This window comes from Solanum stenotomum, chromosome 1 (genome assembly GCF_019186545.1).
Source record: "Solanum stenotomum isolate F172 chromosome 1, ASM1918654v1, whole genome shotgun sequence".
Classification (NCBI taxonomy): Eukaryota; Viridiplantae; Streptophyta; class Magnoliopsida; order Solanales; family Solanaceae; genus Solanum; species Solanum stenotomum.
Window position 1 is genome coordinate 27,210,393 of NC_064282.1, and position 23,948 is coordinate 27,234,340.

The 23,948-nt window shown below is 35.8% G+C and overlaps 2 protein-coding genes across 2 annotated transcripts in view; both read left to right on the forward strand.

The window, feature by feature from the left end:
- Positions 1-23,948, forward strand: part of LOC125858923 (uncharacterized protein At4g15545) — a 954,564-nt gene that overhangs the window by 525,080 nt on the left and 405,536 nt on the right. The gene's annotated exons all lie outside the window — the stretch shown is intronic.
- Positions 7,180-7,773, forward strand: LOC125869428 (agamous-like MADS-box protein AGL62). The gene has a single exon (XM_049550034.1). The coding sequence runs from the start codon at positions 7,180-7,182 to the stop codon at positions 7,771-7,773; it is 594 nt and encodes a 197-aa protein (XP_049405991.1).

Genomic DNA, 23,948 nt, shown 5'->3' on the forward strand with positions numbered 1-23,948 from the left:
TTTGAATCATAAGCAAAAGACCCACTTCATAAGCAAATTTAGGAATTTAGGGAAAACATGGGTTCTTCAAGGAATTCCATATGAAATCATCTTAAAAACATTAATCAAACATTAATTCATCAATATAATGGCTTAGAAAATGTTTTGCCAATGAACCCATGCTTAGATTAGAATTTGAGATTTTGTTCTTTGAAACACTTTTGATTGGACTCCTTGAAAGAAAGATTGATCAAGGATCAAGGGTCACCATACCTCTAAGTTGAAACCCACAAAAAAATTGAAGAAGAAAGCACTCAAAACCTTCAACCCTAGCTCCAACTTCACCTTGGCCTTCAATGGTGTTCCAAAGAGAACCCTTCCTTACTCTTTTAAAATGGAACAAAATGATCCACAATCAGCCTAACACAATAATATAACCTCAAAAGAAAAGATTTGTGAAAAGACCAAAATGCCCTTAAATTTCCGGACGGACTCCTTGCCAACTGCCCAACTTTCAAAAGGCATAACTCGCTCATACGAACTCGGAATCGAGCAAACTCGGTGGCGTTGGAAAGATCGTTCCAAGGGATTTCCAAACATAACTGGAACTACTCCTAGATCATCCTGAGCTAGGAGTTATGACTGCTCAAAGTTGGTCAAAAACTCACTAATTTCCACACTTGGCAAAATTTCCAGATTTTGAACTTAGCCAATTTCTAGATTCTGAACTGTTTTTTTTTTCCAAAAGTGACTACTTCCAATTTATGCTTAAACTTTAAAAATTCATACGTTAGGCTCTAGTTTCACCTATCTATTTTTAGGGTCGCTACAAATGTGCTTTGTTCTTTTGTGCTGAATTGGATTCTTTCCCATGTTGACTACACTGGTATTGTCACCCATGAGAGGAATGGTGTGAATAAGAACTCCAAAATCCTCTAGTTGTTGCTTGATCCATAGGAGTTGAGCACAGTAAGATGCAACAGCTACATATTCGGCATTAGCTGTTGAGAGAGCTACTGAGTTTTGTTTCTTGGTTCCCTAAGAGATGAGTGAGGATCCAAGGAAGTGTGTCATTCTATAAATGCTCTTCCTGTCTACCTGATATCCTGCAAAATCAACATTTGTATACCGTACTAGTTTAAAGGAGTCACCCGCCGAATAGAAAAGGACCAGGTCCCTGTCTTCTTTAGATACCTCAGAATCTGCTTGGCTGCCTTCAGATGTGATTCCCTGGGACATGCTTAGAACCTAGCACACATTCCCATGCTGAAGACAATGTTAGGTCTACTCGCTGTTAGATACAATAGTGATCCAATAATGCCTCTGTACATGGTTTGATTCACTAATAGATCAGCCTCATCTGCTCCCATTTTTGAGTTTGTACCCATGGAGGTATCAATAGTCTTGGAGTCCACCATGTGAAACTTCTTCAGCAGCTCTTTGGTGTACTTCTATTGACAGATTGAGGTGCCACTTAGGGTTTGCTTGATCTGCAGACCCAAGAAGAAGTTCAACTCTCTCATCATGCTCATCTCGAATTTATTCCCCATAAGAGTAGCAAATTCTTCACACAAATGTTCAGAGGTAGCTCCAAAAATGATATCATCCAAAAACACTTGGATGATGAGCAATTCATGTTCCCTGATCATCAGAAACAAGGTGTTGTCTATTTTGCCCCTTTTAAATCTATTCTTCAGCAGGAATTTGGACAGCCTTTCATACCAAGCTCTGGGAGCTTGTTTCAACCCATATATGGCCTTGTTAATCTTGAACACATGATTTGGCAGGTCAGCATCCTCAAATCCGGGTGGTTGTTTCACATACACCTCCTCCTTCAAATCTCCATTCAAAAAGGAACTTTTGACATCCATTTGGTAGAGCTTGAATCCCATGAATGCTATAAAAGCTATAATAATTCTGATAGCCTCTATTCGAGCAACATGGGCAAATGTTTCATCATAGTCAATGCCTTCCTCTTGATTGTAGCCTTGAACAAGCAGTCCAGACTTGTTTCTTGTGATTACACCACCTTCATCAAGCTTATTTCTGAAAACCCACCTGGTCCTTATGATCGTTCTATCAGCAGATCTGTGGACCAGGTACCACACATTGCTCCGCTCTAACTGATGTAGTTCCTCTTGCATTGAATTGACCCAATCAACATCTTTTAAGGCCTCGTTCATATTTTTAGGCTCAATAGTAGAGATGAAAGCTGATAATGCAACCAAATTTCTTGTTTTGGACCTTGTTTTGGACCGTAGTTTGTGTCAGAGGCTGGGTAAGGGAAGTCTCGATCCATGGACACAGACCACGGACCGTGGTCTGATCTGCGGGCCGTGATTCTATCCGTGAGTCGGGACTTAGCCAAATTTTCTGACTGAGTTCTGGGGAAGTTTTCTGTCACGAACCACGGACCTGCAGGACGGACCGTGAGTCCATCTACGGTCCGTGGATGGTGTCCGTGAGTGCCACCTGTAACACCAGAAATCTGAAATCTCTATTTTCGAATACGGGGTGTTACAATTCGATGAACCTATATGTCTTGGTGTGTTGTTGTGTTGCTGATGTCTGGTGCATGCTGAACTTCTCCTTGGGATCGCAACTTGTCCTTCACGATCAAGATGAGGATATTTATGTCTTCACAATCGTGAGGTGGGTTTCGCGATCGCAAAGGATTTGTAGGTTGTGCATCATGACTGCATGGGCCTTGATCACGATTTTATTGGTCAATTAATGAGTTGACAAGTATTACTCATCGCGATCGCAAGGTTTGGGGTCGCGATTTCGAAGAGTAAAGTGATGTGGATAGAATTCCTTTCCAAAGTTGGGGTTTCATCACCATTTCACTATTTTTGAACCTTGGGATATCGGTAGAGACGATTTTAAAGTGGTTCTTTGAGATTCGTCGATTGGGTAGTGACCATATTCATTACCTACCAACTATTTTATGATTGTTACTATCAAATCACTAATTTTGAATTTAAACTTTGTAGAAAGTCAGCCTATTTTTTTGTGTGCAAGAGCAGGGGATAAACAATTCATCTTAGGTATCAATCTTCTACTCTTTCTTCAATTTCGAAGTTCATGAAAACAATTGTATTTGCTTTTTTGAATATTATGAGTGGCTACAAGCCTTTGTTCTGGGGCTGTAGCTATGGGTAATTGTTGAACATCGGTTTTTATGGATTAATTTGTGTTATAATATAAATTACTTTAGTATTCTTATTCTAGTATTTCATGATTGGCCACCATTGATATAAATATATTGTATATTCTTGAACTCGAGAGACGAATATGCAGATAGACCAAAGAATATAAAAGGCTTGATCTTTCTTGCAAATCACTTATTTAGATTCATGTTAGGATTGACACTCGGACGAACACCGGGATTGATTATGAAACAAGATGAAAAATAAATGGTCGTCAATTGAGTTTATTTATCCCCGCTCAATGATGTAGTTAAACATTCAATTGGAATAGGCGATCAGAGGTCGAGAGATCATGATCATAACAGAAACCCTGTAAATCAGTAATTTGATAACCTTAATTAATTCATACATGAGATGGGATACATATAGCCTTAAGTAAGCTACAGCCCTGGAATTGTTCATTTATTGTTTAAAACACTGAAATAGAAGTTGTCGCTATTAGTTACTTTTAAAGTTGAGTTATTTGCAACAGTACTATAGAAAACACAAGTTTCTTGAGAACACTTTATTTAATTTGTGGAATTAGTAGAATTGATTTAAACTGATCGTAAGTCCTTTAGGTTCGACAATCCAGTTCTAAAAGGAGTCATTATTTACTTCTGCGACCACGTATACTTGTGTGTGCATTTGGGAGCAACACTACTGATCAGGTTGTTGATGTCCTAACCAAGCCACTTCTACATGATTTTTTCAATCCTATGTTTAACAGTTGGGTATTGTAGATGTCAACACCAATTTGTGGGGCCATAATAGAGATATACGAATACTTTTTAATTCTGTCATAGTTATCTACTTGTACAACTAGGATTAGTTGTTGTATCACTTTAGGACTGTTATCTTAGTCATGCCTAGTATTCCCCCGATTGTGTGGTAGGGTCCTCGTAGCTGCACATCAACAGAGCCATGCCTATTTGGCTTTTATTGGTGATTTTAGCAGGGAGGGTCCTATAGCTGATTTTGTTCCTGTTGTGCGAGAGTTTGTCGATGTCTTTCCTACTGACCTACTTGGCCTTCACCCTGAGCATGATATTGATTTATCTATTGACCTTGACTCGAGCACTCGTTCTATTTCTATTCCACCCTACTGTATAGAACCTGCTTAGCTTAAAGAGCTCAATATTCAGCTTCAAGATCTTTTGAGTAAGGGCTTTATTAGAACGATTGTCTCACCTTAGGGTGATCCCATACTGTTTATGAAGAAGAAGGATGGGTCTATGCGTATGTGAATCAATTGCAGTCAGCTCAATAGAGTGACAGTGAAGAATAAGTATCATATGCCTCGTATCAATGACTTGGTTGATCAGCTTTAGGGTGTTATGGTGTTTTCTAAGATTGAGTTGAAGTCTGGTTATCATCAACTAAGAATTAGGGTGAAGGACATCTCCACCTTTAGGTGTTTTTTTACTGTGGAAAGAGTACTCTCTGGATTACTAAATCACCACATAAGTAATCATAACTCATAAGACTACATTCAAATACTACTTGGCACTAATAATTCATCAAAAAATTGGGCCAGTGCGTGCACGTTTAACATCATCTAGTAAATGAAACAAAGATCAATAGAAAGAGTCGTGAAGGACGTCAGAGTGAAGATAGAATCAGTTACCTGTCATGCACACCAATGGCTCTTTCTTTTCCTGTAGCAAGATATAATACATTATTCTGAGTTATCATTCCATCATTTATTGCAACTAAAATGCTAGCCCTCGGCATCTAGTACTACACAAGATTCAAGGTAGCCAATTGTAGGTTAATTTTTAACTCGTACAATTGCACCACCTTTAGTTGATCAGCCCTGTTGTAGTAGCAGCAGTGGTCTGTAACATTTTCCAGCCAGCAACAGAAAGAAGAGAATTAGACAGTGATAAGCTGAAACATAGAATGTTAGAAATATTGGTACTGCAATACAAAAGACAATGCCGCTGCTCTGAGATCATCTACTCATCTAATGTTCAGAAACTCAACTGATATATACAGAGTCAACAAACTAAATATCAAGTATGAGGTCTGCTCAAAAGGGGACTTCTCTCCGGACATTGCAGCAGTACTGCCATAATCTCTCATATAACACTCATATCCAGTTGCGATCTGACCTCTACCCTTCTCAACCTGGATCGGGAATCAAAATGTCCTGGTATAAGTATGAAATCATTTTTACTGCTTCTTGGTTGTAACTTAGGTAAAATAAAAAAATCTAAGTTTATTTGATGCAATTGAACGAGTATGAAATCACTCAATTCATACTCTCTTTTGCATAGTACACAACATCAGATATGCCATCCTTTGACAACTCTGTTTCATAATAGTTGTAGAGATCTAAAAGTGCTTTGTAATGAGTGAGTTGGTATTATATTGATCATCTTTAAAAAGTGAAATTGGCTAATATCCCACCTAATTAATGAAAAAGAAATGAATTTGATATCTTATGAAGAAGGATTTTGCAAAAAAATATTATTTGTGTATTATATTGATCATCTTTAAATACACAAGGAGGAACAAAGATTGCTACAATACAAAGGAAACTGAATAAAAAGAATCAGAAGATCACAAAAATAAGAGATATTAACGATATATGTGATAAGTGGTGAATTTGCCACTTATTTATGTCTTCTAACCATTAAATGAGACTACTTACGTAGTGATTTGTGATTATTCTAGGTGGGAAGCTGCAAAATATATTGTGTAAGGAAAGGAGTTCAAAAGGAGCAAGAGGAGGAATTGTTGTGCTGAGACAACTGTCAGGCCTCTCGCACCTGCAGGGAAAGAACCGCAACAGCAAAGAGTTCACTGTTCCACTAGAGTCGCGCCTGCGATGAAGTAACACTACTGCAATCTCGCAACAGCGAAGGGACACCACCACAGCAAAGCTGAGGAAACAATAAAAGGACCGCCCCTACGAGAGAACATTGGAGTTTTGTATTGAATATTTGTAGGTGTAGTTGCTAATTTCAGATTTGGATATTGTGTTAGATATAAACAATATTTGGGTTTTTTATTTATGTCTTGTGTTTCTTTATTTAGTTGAATACTATCTGATTATGAATCGAGTCTTTGATTATCTAATTAATCTCATGCTTTAATTGATTTCTTGTTCTCAAAAAATGCTGGGGTAATTAATCCTAAAACAGAATCTCCCCTAAACAGTGATTACTCAAGGAACATCAAAGGTGGATAGCCTAAGGATCTGGGTGTCCATATCAATCTTGTTCATGTTTTGCTTCTTGCTGAGAATATTCTAAAGTTGTTTATACATGTTAAGTGTTTAAACTTTTTTTTTAATATAACTGAGAAATTTGTCAGTGATCCACCACCTTTAGGACCAATCAAAGTCTTCTAAATTCGGTGGATAATGGGCCCGCCCCTCTATCCTTCTCCACTTAAAAATCGGGCTTTGTTTTGCATGGTATGGGGCTTGAACCTGCGACCTATGCCACAAATCCTCTGCCTTTTGCCACTCGAGCTAGGCCTTGGGGGCATGTTTAAACTTTTTTATACATTAATATGAGTAAGAAAATAAATATTTTTGTATTGTTAAAGCTAATAGTGGAAGGTTGTTTATTAAGCATGTCTACATTAGGAAATATACATAGTTGAATAAGAGAAAATTTAGAAAATATACCAATACAATAAAAAAAAAAAAAAATTATCCCAGAAACTACCAGCAATTTACATATTAACTTTGCTAAAACATATATCACAATAAATTTTTACCAATGATTCAGTAAAATAAATTATACTAAAAATTATGTCATCTGCAATTACTTTAGTTACGGATTTTGACAAAGATACAATGAACAAAAAAAGAATTTTATTAATATTATAATTTGGGTCAAATCCTACCAAATAAGGGATCATCATAAATATTTTTACTTTTTTGTTATTGAGTTCATTTTTCATCAAATAATATAATCATTCTATCTCTATAAATACATCTTTAAAACAAAGACTCAACATCACATTTTTTTTACATTCTCAAATCAAAAGTTTAGCCATGAGAAGACCTAATGGCCGCAAAAAAATTGAAATTGCAAGGATGCAAAATCAAACCAACTTACAAGTAACATTCTCAAAAAGACGTGCTGGCCTATTTAAAAAGGCAAGTGAGCTCTCTACTTTGTGCGGTGCTAATGTTGCTATTGTAGCTTTTTCTCCCAGCAACAAAGTATATGCATGTGGACACCCTTCCGTCGAGTTAGTTGTGGATAAATTTGTTGGAGAGAATCCTCCACCCGACACTGATGATCCTAACCCCATCATTGTAGCTCATCAAAATGCCAATATTGATGAGATCAATAAAAAGTTGAACCAGTTGGAGAGATCACTCGAAAGAGAAAGAAAACATGGACAAGCACTTCAAGCATTGAGGACAGAACCTTCAAATGAAAAACTTAGCTCTTTTGACCTTAAGATCTTGTGCGAGTCCTTGGAGGTTGCGGATAAAAAAGTTGAAAAACTAGCAAGCCAACTTATGGAGTGTGGCATTGAATTTCCATATCAAACCATTGGAAGTGCGCTCGCTCCTTTAAGAGCTAGGGAAAGCACTTCGTCCGATTCCGGCGAAGGGTCATCTGGATCCAGTGAATAGATTTTTCTTGTTTTATTTAAAGTTCAATAACTTAATTTGGTATTTACAGAGTTGGTATGTCATATCGATGATTAAGTTTTGATCTTAATTTTATCTTTCAGTATGTTCATCATGGGATGAAATAAGCTTTTATTTTGGTACTTCATTCGTTTGAATTACTTTGTCTTACTTTTTTTTTGTCCATTTAAAAAAGAATTGTCTTTTTACAACATTTAGTTTATAATTTTCACATGTCATGTTTAAAACCACAAGAACCGCTAACCAATAGGTTTTCCACTTCTTGTTTATGGTTACCTTCCTAAGTAATAACTACTACCCAATATTGATCTAACGAGTCTTTGTTGTCATAGATCTTGATAATTATACATTAAAGGAGGTACACTACATAATATGTCCCCTGTATTTTAGAGAATCTACCCAGCAGTTTTACCTTCAGATTGCTTCAAGACAAGCACCACAGATCAACTACAGATTGTTATTATAAGACTAATGCCAGTTGATAGGGCGACAATGAGGGGCCTTCCTTCCAAAGACGAGAAAATAACTTAATATAGTACAAAGCAAGTACCAATTTCACCTCTATTTTTATGCTTTTAGCTATAGTTTCTGTCAGTATGAAACAAACTCGATTCCAACACAAGCACTATTATATATATTTATCACTGCATACAAGTTACAATGTAGAATACGCACAACAAAATAATAACACACTAACTAGGGAGAGATTAACATAGAAGAAGGTAACTAGAAGGGGATGAGATACTAGAAAGGGGATGAGAGATAACTGACAGCCAAAGTTTTGATATAATTAACAAATGGTTATTGGGCCTGGATCCCAAATAAAATTCTCTAATAGCCCATAGACCCTTACAGAGTTAGCTTGGTTCATAACACAGTCCCTAAGGTTTTCAAGTTAGGTACTTCCTTTCAGCTCATGAGTTGTAATATATTTTGTATTACCTGTCCTCAAATATTGTGGGGATTTCTTTTTTCTTTTAAATCTTTTTGCAACATGTCTTGAATTCAGCATTTGTCTCAACATAACTAGTATGCCAAATTTTTCACTAAAATGGGTCTTGAACCCATTCTAGTATGAGCTGCCAAGATGGTAAAAGGATTTATACCTGGATAGATTGGTGAATGACTTGACTCAACTATTTTTTTCTTTTCTGATAAAGTATGAGTACTTTAATTATATGAAGTACCAAGAAGCAATGACTTGACTCAATTCTTCTTTAGACAAATATGCCCTAATCTATAACATGATATGAAGTACAATATGATGAACAGAAGACAAAATGTTACATATATTCAACACTAAGATTAAAAATTCTCACATCCAAATACTCTGTCCACTCAATTCAAGGAATTCAAAAACTATGAATTCTCAATTCTCTATGATGTCAGAATGATAGTGAACCAAGACATGAAGTGTAATGCAAAAGAATGCCTTGTTTCTGGAGACTTCATGCAGTGCAAGATGAACAAGGAACAGCTTGAACTAAGAGGAAGCAGATTAATTCATGTGCAAGCATGAATCTGGTAGTATGTGGCATTACAATAAACTGATGTGAATCCATGAAATGCTGTTGTTTACACTTTAGGCTACAGGTTCATAGACTATATTTTCTAACATGATAGCAACTTGAGAAAAAGAAAACCAGCAATACTCCTTAAAAAGGTAACTTAATTGGCTAAAGGGGCATCCTTGAAAGTACTGTTGAAATTGCAAGCATAGATATCCTAGATAAAAGAAAATACAGAGGCTTTTGAATAATCTAAAGGAGATGGACGATAAAAGGTGGATAATACAGAGGAACATGTTCCTGTAATACCTGTATACAACACCATCTTGTGCATCACACAATACATGAACCCTCAGTTTCGTCGCCAAAGTAAGGAGAGACAAGGCTATCAACAAAAGTTCGAGCTTCATGCGTAACAGGATTTACATCAATCAACAGATCCTTACGCTGATTCTCCTTCAGATTGTAGACAACCCATTCTTCGTCGACATCCAATAAAACATCATCATCATCAGTAATGGAACACAGTAGCGTACTAAGAGAATCATCCAAACTCGGTTCTATAATCTTAAATTTGGTCCAAGACTCCTTAACCCCATACTCTTTCATGATCCAAAATGTAACTGTGTTTATGTCTCGGGGTAAACTGGTAGATATACAAAGACACCCTTTAAGAGTGGCAAGATTACACATAAAGCAATTATCCTGAAGATCAATAGGTCCTGGTACCTCCAAGAATTTATCAGCACTTAAATCAAAAGCAGCAATTGCGGTTGAATATTCAAAAGTTCTACATGCCAACCAATGCAAAGCCCCATTAACCAAAACCCCAGAAGCACGGTCAGTGAGTGAATGATCATAATGAGAAATCCCAAGTGTCTCCCAATGACTCTTTCTCACAGAGTACAAATCCACATAAGTATTAGACATAAATTCATTATTCGTATCACGATAAGAAAGAGAAACCACCTTATAATCATCACTAACAATATCATACCCTAAACCATACATGTAACAGCTAGTTTTCGGAGGAAGAGCCCAATCAAAAACAGGAAATTTATGGTATTCTAAGGTAGTTGGGTTNGGAGAGACAAGGCTGTCAACAAAAGTTCGAGCTTCATACGTAACAGGATTTACATCAATCAACAGATCCTTACGCCGATTCTCTTTCAGATTGTAGACAACCCATTCTTCGTCGACTTCCAATAAAACATCATCCTCATCAGTAATGGAACACAATAGCGTACTAAGAGAATCATCCAAACTCGGTTCTATAATCTCAAATTTGGTCCAAGACTCCTTAACCCCATACTCTTTCATAATCCAAAATGTAACTGTGTTTATGTTCGGGGTAAACTGGTAGATATACAAAGACACCCTTTAAGAGTTGCAAGATTACACATAAAGCAATTATCCTGAAGATCAATAGGTCCTGGTACCTCCAAGAATTTATTAACACTTAAATCAAAAGCAGCAATTGCAGTTGAATATTCAAAAGTTCTACAAGCCAACCAATGCAAAGCCCCATTAACCAAAACCCCAGAAGCACGGTCAGTAAGTGAATGATCATAAAGAGAAACCCCAAGTGTCTCCCAATGACCCTTTCTCACAGAGTACAAATCCACATAAGTACTAGACATGAATTCATTATTCGTATGAGAAAGAGAAACCACCTTATAATCATCACTAACAATATCATACCCTAAACCATACATGTAACAGCTAGTTTTCGGAGGAAGAGCCCAATCAAAAACAGGAAATTTATGGTATTCTAAGGTAGTAGGGTTGATCAAAAATTGCACATTGTCCCTATCAATCACTAAGACCAAACCATTACAAGACCCAGCTACAGAAATCCAGTTATGTATGAGCTGCTGAAAATTAACCTTTGTTGAAATGTTATCGATGAATTCATCGTGGCTAAGCGTGATAGTATGAAGTTCGCATCGCCAAGTGACGATAATGAGTTTCTCTTCTTGTGTATGGGCGTGGAGGTTGAAGTGAAGTTTGATGAATTGCGGGTCTGAGAGAAAATTGCGCCAGTGCTTTCCCAATGGACTTTACAGGGAGGCGGTAAAGTATTTCAATTATGAGCTCTTCGGGCAGGTATTTAGCTTTGATCATCGCCATTGTTGGATTTTGGAGGAGTATTACTACTAGGGTATTTGCTCCACCTCTGATTTAAGAAAATGGAGAACGTGAAAGCGTCAGTTTTCCCCAATAATTTTGTACACTAGTGAAATTACGTGCGTTGCAACATTTTTTCACTTTTTTGACCCTTAAAAGTTTTTGCACTTTGTTTGGCCCGAAACAAAATTTAGAAAAATAATTTTTATTTGTATTTCATGGTCAAACACAATCAAATATTATAATATTATTTTCATTTTAAAAATAAATTGTTATTTTCAAGATTCACAATGAAACATGACCAAACATCCACTTATGAATAATGACTTATAAATTTACAAAGGGTATATATGCTCAATGTCCCAAAAGTATGACGGAGAGTATCTACGTACCATTTACGATATTTCGGGTTTATATTGTCCTTTTTCCCTTATTTTTTTAATAGTAAGATTTTAATGAGTCACATTATTTAATTATTGAGTCATCAGAAGTAGGGGTGTACATGGCCGGGTCGGTTCGAGTTTTTCAAATATCAAACCAAACCATTTGTGTTGGATTTTTAAATTTATAAACCAAACCAATAAAACTTGGGTTTTTTTGGGTTTTTTGGTTTTTCGGTTTTTTCCGGTAAAGTATTCATACAATCATATAATTTACTAGTACTTCAAATATTTCTTTAGTCCTATCAAAATACAACTATCTAAGATGTTTCTTAAAAATATAACACAATATGATATGATTAATGACACTAAAATATCCAACAAAAATAATAATAATGAAATCGTGTAAAACAAATATTGCAAATTAACAAGTCATAATGAAAATGATCATAATTTAAAAGTACGAAATCATGCTAAAATTAAGTTTAATAAGTATTAGTTACATGACTAAATATTAAAGGAAATTAAAATTAGATTATGTATTTTAATTGTCTAAACCAATGTAAAACTAAAGAACAAATATTCAATATTATTGTCATTCTTAGTATTGAATTGATTTTCTTTTTGCATTAATAATTAATTTGATTTTGATTTAAGCTTTATTATAATTATCAACATTTGTGGACTATAATCTTTATTGGCCCATTCATAATTCTAAGTTTCAAACTTGAAATAATATATTAAAAGATAAAAACTATGAAAAAGTATAAGAAATATTTAAAAACTGTATTAAAGTAAATATTTTTATGTATAAAATAAAATTTTAAAATTATATATATAATGTCGGGTTGGTTTTTTTTAGTTAAAACCAAACCAACCCAAATATAGTCTGGTTTTTTTTTTTCGAAACCAAACCAAGTCAAACCAAACCACTAGTCGGGTTTGTTTTTCAGGTTAACTCGGTTTGCGATTTGGTTCGGTTTTGTACACCCCTGATCAGAAGTGTTGCAAATGTTGTTATTGTGGATATCAATAGCTCCTAGATGATTCCATATTTGTGTTAATAATACTCACATCTTCAAAAGGGGGAAAATATTATTTTGGAGTTGATTTGAAGTTTTGTTGATTTAACAAACTTGATGAAACTAGGGGATCAATGTCAGGCCAGTTACTTCAAGAGTCACGGTGATAGGGGGAATCAGTGAAAGAGGGAAAGTTGAATAAGTTTGTAATCATTAAAAAGGGGGGAATATTATTTTGGAGTTGATATAAAGTTTTGATAATTTAACAAACTTTGGGTTCTAACAAGAGACCTGGTCGAGGAAAGACTATACATGAAAAAGACAAAAGACATTTATTTAACGGCTGTCAAACCTGTTATGGTTGGTGCAAGTTTTTTTAGAGCAACATGCTCCCAACCAATGGCTTTGCTCCAAGGGTTTGTGTCCATATTGTATTAGTCTCTTCTCCAAAGACACAACCCAAGTTTTTGGCAAATGAAGCTTTGAATTTTGAAAATTCATAAGCTCAAAAAGAAAAAAAGTCATCTTCAAGAAAAACACGACTCATACTCAACAAGGGACCTGATGGATCAGAGTGCTGAAACGTCTTTTGTTGTATTTTGAGCTTTGTGTCTTGTGGTCTAATGTTGTAGGGTATTTTCCTATGTTATAAAGGAATTAGATCGTTTGTTGAGCGTTCCTATTTTTAGCTAGAGTTAGTTATGCCGAGTTGTTTATAAAGTCAAGACAACTAGAGTTAGTTGGTGTATTGGGCAACATAGTTATTTCTTAGTGCAGTAGAGTTGTTGCTTGCGTATGCTCTAATCTTTGAGATCTGAGTTGGTTGCTAGAGTTAGCCTTGTTGGGTTCTTAAAGTCTAGATCGACTAGAGCTAATTGGTTTAGTGAGCAATAGAGTTATTGCTTAGTTCTTTTGCTTGTAGTAGAGTTACTATAGTAAGGGGAAGGGGTTAAGAATTTAATTCCTAGGTTACAAATGTTTGTAATATGAAGTTTTACTCTCCTTTGAGTGAAATGAAGTTTGGTTGGAAATCATGTGAAGAAAAGTCGTGGTTTTCTCTTCCCTTGAGCAAGAGGTTTCCACGTAAATAAAATGTGTCAACTTTACCTTGAGTTATTTACTTGTTGCTCTTATTTTTTGTCAAGGGACCTGGTCCAGTGACCATTAGTGGATGCATACATTTTATTAGATTGTGAACACTAGGGGTGTCAAATGGGCTGGTTGGGTTGAAATTGGAGATATTAAAATGGGTTGAAATAGAAATCGAGTTGGGTCTCGACCCGCCTAAGTTTACTTTGGGCTCAAATGGGTTAGGTTCAAATGGGCTAAAAAACGAGTTGGGTCTTGACCCGCCCAATTTGATCCTATTAATCTCAATAATTTTAATTTAACATAGTGATATTTAACTTTTATAACCACAATTCTAATTTCAGCTCAATTTTTTTAAAAAAGAAAGTAACAAATGGATAGATAAATCCTAAAAGATGTTAAATAGATAATAATTCATACGTTTAATATAGGAGCATATCTTAGTAAAGAGTTTTAAAACGGGTTGAAATTGGAGATTGAATTGGGCTCAATTGAGGATTTTTTAAAAATGGGTTAGGTTTAAATGGTTTGAGATTGAATCCAATTCAAATTATCTTGAGCCCAACCTATAAAATTCTGGGCGGGTTACCTATGTTTGGGTTCATTTTTGACACCCCTAGTGAAGAGGCAACAAAAACCAGTATTTTGTCCATCAAATGGAGATACATTTGGGCGATGCATCCTAATCTGGGGTTGATCAAGGCCTTTTGCTATAAATTGGCAGTAAAATCTCAATCAATTTTCAAAGAAAACGTAGATACGATTCTCTTACAACATCTTTGAGATATTGTAAAGTTTCATTTTGATGTTTTAGGGGTACGCACATCTTCATATGCACATATTGATAGGTGGATGCTTTTTGTCACCAGAAATGGTGTCAAGGAGCTCTACCTTCACATAGTACTTATAAATTGTCTTTTTATGTACTTAATTGTCCAACCTTGACACATTTAGAACTCTTCGATTGTTTCTTCAAACCACCAAATTCCTTTGTTGGCTTCGGGCATCTAATAAACCTTCATCCGGAAAGGATAACCTTTGTACCAACCAATGAGTTTTGTGTTATCAATCGCCCCCTTCTTGTCAATTTAGTCACGGTGGACTGTCGTGGCACTCAATATCTGAGCATTGTTGTCTCATCACAATTGGAGTCCTTGGTTGGTCATGGGTGTCCCGTCTCGATCTAAATCACTTTATGAACTGCAAAGGATTGAGAAAGTTACCACTTGAAATAGACAAAGTATTGGATTGTAATCCAAATCCAAAACATGATGAAAGATCAACTTTGGAAAAGCTTCTTTTAAGATTCCGCAGCTACACTTGAGTTTCTCCAAATGGGTTTAAGTTGCCTTGAGGTAAGCATTTGACATGTCGTTATACTTACTTAAATATCTTAAAGGATTTGTATTCATGCAATTCTAATTTTTGTTGCTCTGAAGCTTTTAACTGCTGACATAATTCCTAAGGGGGCTCTAGAATTTAGAAACAGAGAGGTCCTATGTCTTAAATTTCTATAGAGTCCACCAACAAGGCAATAATGTGAGGATTCAGTACTTTTTCAGGATGAGTGTATCCATCTGGTTGTGTTTGTAAGTGACATCAATAATGCGATCAAGATTAAGAATACAAGTGAGAATATCTGTAGACACAGGAGTTGGGCATAAAATTCCTTCATTTACATCCTTCCACGCTATCTCATCCATTTCTTGAAATTTTTCCATTGCCTCTTCAGTTAAAATGCCATAATCTCTCATATAATACTCAATTCCAGTCGCCTCGGACCTCTATCCTTCTCAACCTGGATCGGAAATTAAAATGTTCTGGTTTAAGTATGAAATCATTTTTTATCGCTTTGTGGTTGTAACTTAGGTACAATGAAAAATCTAAGTTTATTTGATGCAATTGAGGGAGTATGAAATCACTCAATTCATACTATTTCTTTTGCACAGTGAATAACATCAGATATGCCATCCTTTGACAACTCTGAGATCTAAGACACACTTATATTTTATGTTAAGGTCCTATTACCCCCGAACTTATTTTATAAATAATTTTCTATCCCTTTTTGGCCTACGTGGCACTATCTTCTGGGTCCAACGCGTGTTGACAATTTTTTCAAGGATAGTGTCACGTAGGCCGAAAATGGGTAGAAAATTATTTATAAAATAAGTTCGGGGGTAATAGGACCTTAGTATAATATAAGTGTGTCTCTGAGATTTCACTTTTTTCCGTCTCTTTTTGACAGTTTTTTAGTAGTGTTAATATTACAATAAAGCACAACATAATAGGGGGACAACCAAGTTATGCCTAAGATTATGTCAAAGTCAATCATACACTACTAAAAAACTGCAAAAAAGAGACGGAAAAAAGCGACGGATTGTGTCGCTTTTTTGGCCAAAAGCGACGGAAAAGCGACATAGTCAATCTCACCACTTTTTGGCTCGACGCAATTTTTTTTTTTGAAGAATACGATGTCGTCCATCGCTTTTTTGTTTAATTTTAAAAAGAGATGAAGTCCGTCACTTTAATTAATTTTTAATTTTTTTAGAATCTTGAAAAGCGACGGACAATGAGAAGTCGTCCGTCGCTTTTTTGGAAATAAAAAATTGAAAAATCCAGAAAAGCGACGGACTAAAGGACCCTGTCTGTCGCTTTTCTGGGTTTTTTTAAAAATAAAATCCAGAAAAGCAACGGACAAAACCACCCTGTCCGTCGCTTTTTCTGCAATTTTTTTGATAGCAGAAACTGCTAGTTTCTGCTACCCACCAGCAAAAACAATTCAATTCAATTTAGTTTAGCCCAAATCAAACACAAAAACGTTATAAAGAAGCTACACAAAATATAAAACAACAAACTTAAATTAACATTCAAAAATTGTGATTTAAAGTATTTCAAAGTTCGTTTCAAAATTACAAATAGTTCATAAAGACTATATTTTATCAAGATTTCTAACAACCTAATAATTAGTTCATAAATTCTATAAATCAAGATTTCTAAAGTTCACAACTTAATGTTTAAAATCCTACAATAATTCAAGATTTCTAAAGTTTACAACTTAAATGTCACGCCCCGAGCCTACACCCTGGACGTGGCCGGCACTTGAAGACCATTGCTGGCCCCAAGCGAACCCTTGGCCTGGCTTCTTAACTCAGCGGAAACCTAACTCAGCAGAATAACTCCATGCAATGCAAGGACTTAAAATAACTTAATTGATAAAATTTGGCCCAAAAAGGCAACTCGAGTCTCAAAATAGAATATTTACATATATACATAGATGAGAGACTCAATACTAACTGACAGACTGTCTATGAAGCCTCTATAATACTGAGATGGATGTTGGGACAGACCCCGCAACATCCTAACAAAAAACACTAGAAACACAAAACAACAGAGTCCTCTGGAATGCAATGAGGCTCACCACTGATCTGGAATGCTCAACTGGATCAACGGCGTGCCGGGTGTTGATCCTGGGTACCTGCGTCTGCATCGTCATAAGATGCAGGCCAACTGGCATCAGTACATTGAATGTACGAGTATGCAAGCTGGAAAGCTAAGCAACATCGGCTAGAAGGAAATCTGGAAGAAACTGAATAACTTACCTGGCTCAACTCAACTCAACCTGACTGACTCATTTCAATATAATGCAATTTAAAACATGTGCAATATAAAGAAAAGTTGTTTAAAACCTGCTATAAACTCTGATGTTTATACAAAGATACAATAAGCCTGAGATGTATATAGAATTACAACTGAACTGATGTATATAAAAATACAATAATTTCTTTGTATGAAAATACAATAACTGCTGTGGGAGTTTCTCTAATCGACAACCATCACATAAGAGCTATAGTGATGATACAATGATCGACCTCACGCTGCCAGAGCATCCTATACCCGGCCAATGGTATAAGACCTGAACTGCCTAATGGATCCACTAGTCTATCTGGAAAAGGATTCATCTAAAAAGTATGATCATTTTCTACCCATGGTGGCTAACATGGTTCTATGGGGACTGTGGGTTCCTTGAACGCTCCCCCAACTTGGTGCTCGATACTACTCCTAAAAATGTACTGGCTCTTATATTTTAAAAACATATGTCTTTCTGCTGATTTGAGATAATTACTCAAAAACTTAGCTCAAAGACTATCTTGGAAATCTCAGTTTCCTCTTTTGCTTCATTTAGAAAGCGATAACTCTTTTTTCTGAAAAACTAGCCCGAAGGCTCTTTGGAAATCTCAGTTTCCAAAGCTTGTTTAAATGCGAAACATTTATAAACTTCTTTGGGAATACATAGTCCCCATATACTTCTTTGAAGAAAAGAACTTCAAACCATAGCTTTACTTTTAAAACAACCTCTTTCTTTAGTTTGAGATAATTACTCAATGCTTAGCTCAAAGGCTCTTTTGGGATCGATGTTCCCTTTCTTGCTCAAATGTGTAAAAACATTTATAAACTCTTAGGGAATACTTAGTTCCCTTATAACTTTTGAGAAATGAACTCAACTTTATACTCTTGACTTAACTTGAAACTCGATACTCTTTACTTGACTTGAAACTCTATACTCTTTGCTTGATTGGAAACTTGAGCCTTAAAATGAATTTAAAACATTCATTCAAGACTCTTGAAAAACTTTACAGATTTGCTTGACTTACTTCTTAACTTCTAAGCCTAGCTCTAACTTCACTTGACTTCTAACTTCACTTGAATTCTAACTTCACTTGACTTGGAAACTAACTCTCCTTGAATTGGAATAATGGATTCAAGGTGTTTGATCACATGTTATGGATGATTTCTTGACGCTTAAACATACCTTGGAGTGTTGGAAACAACTATGAAACATAGATACAATACCTAGGAACATGTATGAAAAAGTGGGGAAGGAATGGGAAGACTTGGCGCTTTGAGAGGCGCGGAGCGCCAGACCTCAAAGGTCAGAAGGGTCTGGTTGGGGCTCTGGTAGGGGCGATGCCCCAAGGGCTGGACCTCAGAGTCCCTTTTGGGGCGCGCTGGCTGGCGCGACGCCCCATCCCTTTTCCCCGAAAACTTGACTTTTCTCCTTCATTTTCCAACTCTAAACCTCCCTTACCTTCAATGGATTCAACCCCAAACACTAAGGATCATAAAAATCACTCAACATACTAGAGATTCAACTCAAAAACACAACCAAATCATGTCTCAAATCAACAAGAACTTCAACAACACAATCAACAACATCAACACCACCACCAACAACTTCAACAACACAACCAATCTTTTTCTCATAAATAAAACGAGCTTGGCGTGTGGAGGAAAGAACCAAACCAACACTATGGACTCACATACCTTAATAGGGATCACCCCTGACGATATCCACAACGATCTCTACGAAGTTGCTTCTTCTTCTCCTTCTCCTCTTCTTTCTCTCTTCACTCACAACCCTAACTCTCACTTTTTAAAAGGGAAAACTGATCTAAATCAGTCTAACACACCAATATATATCCAAAAGAAAAGGCTAGGGAAAAGACCAAAATACCCCTACAAATTTCCGGACGGACTTCCCTGCCAACTGCTCAACTTCCAAAGGGCATAACTCACTCATACGAACTCGGAATCGGGCAAACTTAGAGGGTTTAGAAAGATCATTCCACGATCTTCGCAAGCAAAACTGAAAATACACCTAAATAATCCTGAGCTAGGAGTTATGAGTGCTCAAAGTTGGCCAAAAACTCACTTTTTCCCATACTTAGCCAAATTTCCAGATTTTAAAATTCTTTCCAAAAATGAAAATTTCCAATTCTAAGCCTCTTCAATTATTTCACATTGCCGGATCTTACATTAAAGTTCTAAAATCCCACAATAATTCAAGATTTCTAAAGTCCACAACCTAAAGTTCTAAAATTCTAAAATAATTCAAGATTTCTAAAGTTCACAACCTAAAGTTCTAAAATCCCACAATAATTCAAGTTCTCTAAAGTCACAACTTAAAGTTCTAAAATCCTACAAAAATTCAAGTTTTCTAAAATTCATAACTCAAAGTTCTAAAATTCTACAATAATTTAAGATTTCTAACTTTTCACAACCTAAAGTTCTAAAATCCTATAAAAATTCAATTTCTCTAAAGTTCACAACTTAAAGTTCTAAAATCCTACAATAATTCAAGATTTCTAACGTTCACAATCTTAAAAAGTTCTAAAATCCTACAAAAATTCGTGTTCTCTAAAGTTCACAACTTTAAGTCTAAAATCCTACAATAATTCAAGATTTCTAAAGTTCACAACCTAAAGTTTTAAAATCCTACAATAATTCAAGATTGTTAATGTTTACAATCTTATAAAGTTCTAAATACAATAATTCAAGATTTCTAAAGTTTACTACCTAAAGTTTAAAATCCTACAATAATTCAAGATTTCTAAAGTTCACAACTTAAAGTTCTAAAATCCCACAATAATTCAAGATTTCTAAAGGTCACAACCTAAATTTCTAAAATCACTACAATAATTCAAGATTTCTAAAGTTCACAACCTAAAGTTTAAGATCCTACAATAATTCAAGACTTCTAAAGTTCACAACTTAAAGTTCTAAAATCCCATAATAATTCAAGATTTCTAAAGTTTACAACCTAAAGTTCTAAAATCCTACAATAATTCAAGATTTATAAAGTTCACAACCTAATTGAAGTTCTAAAATCCTACAAAAATTCAAGTTCATATCTAATTTCTTGAAATTCTAAGTTCAAGAATATAATTCAAGTAACCCAATTTTCAACAACAATATTATACATATAAGCACAAATACAATGGCAAATTGAAAAATTCAACTAATCTCTAACTTCTAGCTAGCTTATAATTATTTGTTAGTTCTAACTTCTAATACTTAATTTACAATCATATTTAAAAATCCCCCAATTTTTCTAACTTCAACTTTCAAACCTACTAAATTCAAGAACTTCTAAGTTGGAAAATTCAACTAATCTAATTTCAACTTTCATATACTATCCAATATTTTTCTAACTTCAAAGTAATCTAACTTTCATATACAATTGAATGTTTTTCTAACTTCAACCGTCAAACATACTAAATTCAAGAATTTCAAAGTTGGAAAATGCAACTAATCTAACTTCTAACTTTATAACTTCTAACTTCTAATTATTTGTTAGTTCTATCTTCTAATACTCAATTCACAATCATATTAGAAAAAAAACCAATTTAAAAGAAAATCCTAAAATCAAAAATCCCTAATTCTCTACCTAACTAACAATAATCAAATATACAAATCAACAATTGAATAACAAAATTAATCAAACTAAAACAATATACTAATTTATAACAAATCAAATATTTCTAGAATTGAAAAAAAATAAAATTAAACCCTAACCTTAAAAAGCTAAGGAAAAGAGGCAGTGGGGACGATGGGTGGCGGCACAGACGGGGCAAGTCACCGATGGGACTAATGCTCAAGGAGAGAAGGGTGATGGCGGCACAATAGTTTGGTTTTAGAGAGAAGGGAGAGAAGAGAGAAGAGAGAAGAGAGAAGAGAGAAGAGAGAGAAACATAGATGGGAAAATGGGGGAAAACCCGCTTTTTGGTTCAACATAATTTAAAAAAAGCGACGAACAACGCCTCTTTGTCTGTCGCTTTTTTAAAAATATTTGACCAAAATTTTGACTAAAAAGTGACAGACTAAAAGACACTGTTCGTCGCTTTTTAAAAATGTTTGACTAGATATTTTGACCAAAAAACGACGGACTAAGAGATGTCGTCAGTCGCTTTTTTTAAAACTAATTAATAAAATAAATTAAATTAAAAACAATGGACAACGTGGTTATTTTTTTAATTTATAAATAATTATTTTAATTAAAAAGCGACAGACAGTGTGGCAAATGGCGTCGCTTTTTGGAGCGACGTAGTCCGTCGCTTTTCTGTCCCTCGTTTTTTGGCAGTTTGTTTAGTGGTGATATCCAAAATTACTAAATCAGCTCAAGTCTGAAATCACATAAACAAAATAGGACAAACACGATAGACATGGGTAACTATGACTGACTCTCCTACTGGGTAGAAACACGAATAGGGGCATTAAGAATATCACAAATCATCTCAAAATCTGAGACAAATCTCACAGATACATATGAATAAGTAGAACCCGAATCAAACAACACATTAGCCATCTGGTCACAGACAAGAATAGTACCTGTGATCCCCGCATCAGACGCCTCCGTCTCATTCTTGCCCGAAAAAGCATAACACTGAGTCCTATCATCATGACGAGCCACTTCACTGCCTGGTTACGCATTACCCCTACCTGAGTTACCATTTCCTCTACCTTCATGGCCTCGTTGATTACCTCCTCGCCCACCTTGTGAACATCCTCTACCATTATTATAATTCCCCGCAGGTACCACTACTCTAGACTAATGCTGCTACGCGGAATCTAACACACGTCAACATATCATGCTCATTATCCGTCATAACAGAACCCAACAAAGGATGGAAGAAAGCATCAATACCTATATTTCCACCCATCTTGGGCGCAATGCTAGCAACATGAGGATTAGCAGGAGCTTGAGTTGCTTGAACAGATGCAAGCACTCCAGGACTAGCCAATCCCTTCACGAACGACATGATTTGTTGAGCTAACACCGGATCGATGGGAGGAATACCTGTAACCTCTGCCTGCACCTCTTCTTCCATTTTCTCAACATTCTCAATCTCAACCTCTTCTTCCATTTCCTCATGATGCATGTGAGGGTTCTCATTCACAAGAGCATTCTTAACATGAGCCCCATGTCTAGTACGCGGAACTCTTCCACGACCTCTACCCATAGCTCTTCATCTACCTCTGCCTCAATCGCGACCTCTCGCTGCAGATTCCTCAGTTGAAGCATTAACGGGAGCTATGGGACTGACGCCGTTATACCTAGTATTAACGATCTGCGGACAAAAGACTGAAGGAGGTTAGATACCAATTTGAATCGCCAGATACCAATTGGAATTAAGTCATAGCATAAAAGGAGACAAGAGAAAACAGAGAGATTTCCTAAAGTCTTATAGATTCTCGAAGAAAAGTAAAGGCATCCTCATACCATTTCGCGAGACTCTACTAGACTCGTTTTAGTACATCGATATCAATGGACCTGGGCTCTAATACTAACTTTGTCACGATCCAGACTATCGTGATTGGCATCCACACTAACACTCCGGTGGGAGAACCACTACTACTACCCAAACCAAGCAAATAATCTAAAAACTAAGGCATTTAAATCAAACACTTAAGGAAATAAAAATAGAGTTCCCATAACTCTAACAAAAGTCTAACAATAATAACTAATAATGCGGAAGAATAACCTAGAACTTGAAAGTCAGTGTACCAAAACATTCTAACAATGAACCAAGTCTAAAAAAAAAAGGGATACAACCCCAACAATGAACTAATCAACTAGCTAAAAAAAATGTCTAAGTCTGGAAATGGTGGACATAGACGAAAGAGAATCCTATGGCAGCCCGAAAGTATTGGGTCACCATTGAATTCGAAGCAACAATCACTGATCTCCTAAGCGAGGTCTGTCAGAAGCCGCTTGAAGATGCCATATACTCAACAAAAGTAAGAGCAAGTGCAGAATTAGTACACAACCACAGTGTACTGGTAGGATCACGCGGCTATCCCACTAGTGCAACATAACAAGTCAACAACAATATAATCACATGCATACATATATATCAACATATACAACATTATCATGAACATTTACGAACAACGAGAAACTACACATTTATATGTCAAATCATTGGTCCTCTCATGGAACCCAAACCCAAACAGTTAGCATGCCGAAACATGGCAACTGATCCCATATTTATGCCGGAATATGGCAACTGATCCCATAGTTATGCTGGAACGTGGCAACCGATCCAAGTTAGTTATGTCGAAACGTGGCAACCGATCCAAGTTAGTTATGTTGGAACGTGGCAACCGATCTCATTCACACACCACAATCACAATCACAATCACAATCATAAGTATATCATCAAGATCATACATTTAAGTTATGATTTCATGGC

Coding starts and splice junctions, on each gene's coding strand:
- LOC125869428 (XM_049550034.1), top strand. CDS start 7,180: ATGAGAAGACCTAATGGCCGCAAAAAAATTGAAATTGCAAGGATGCAA.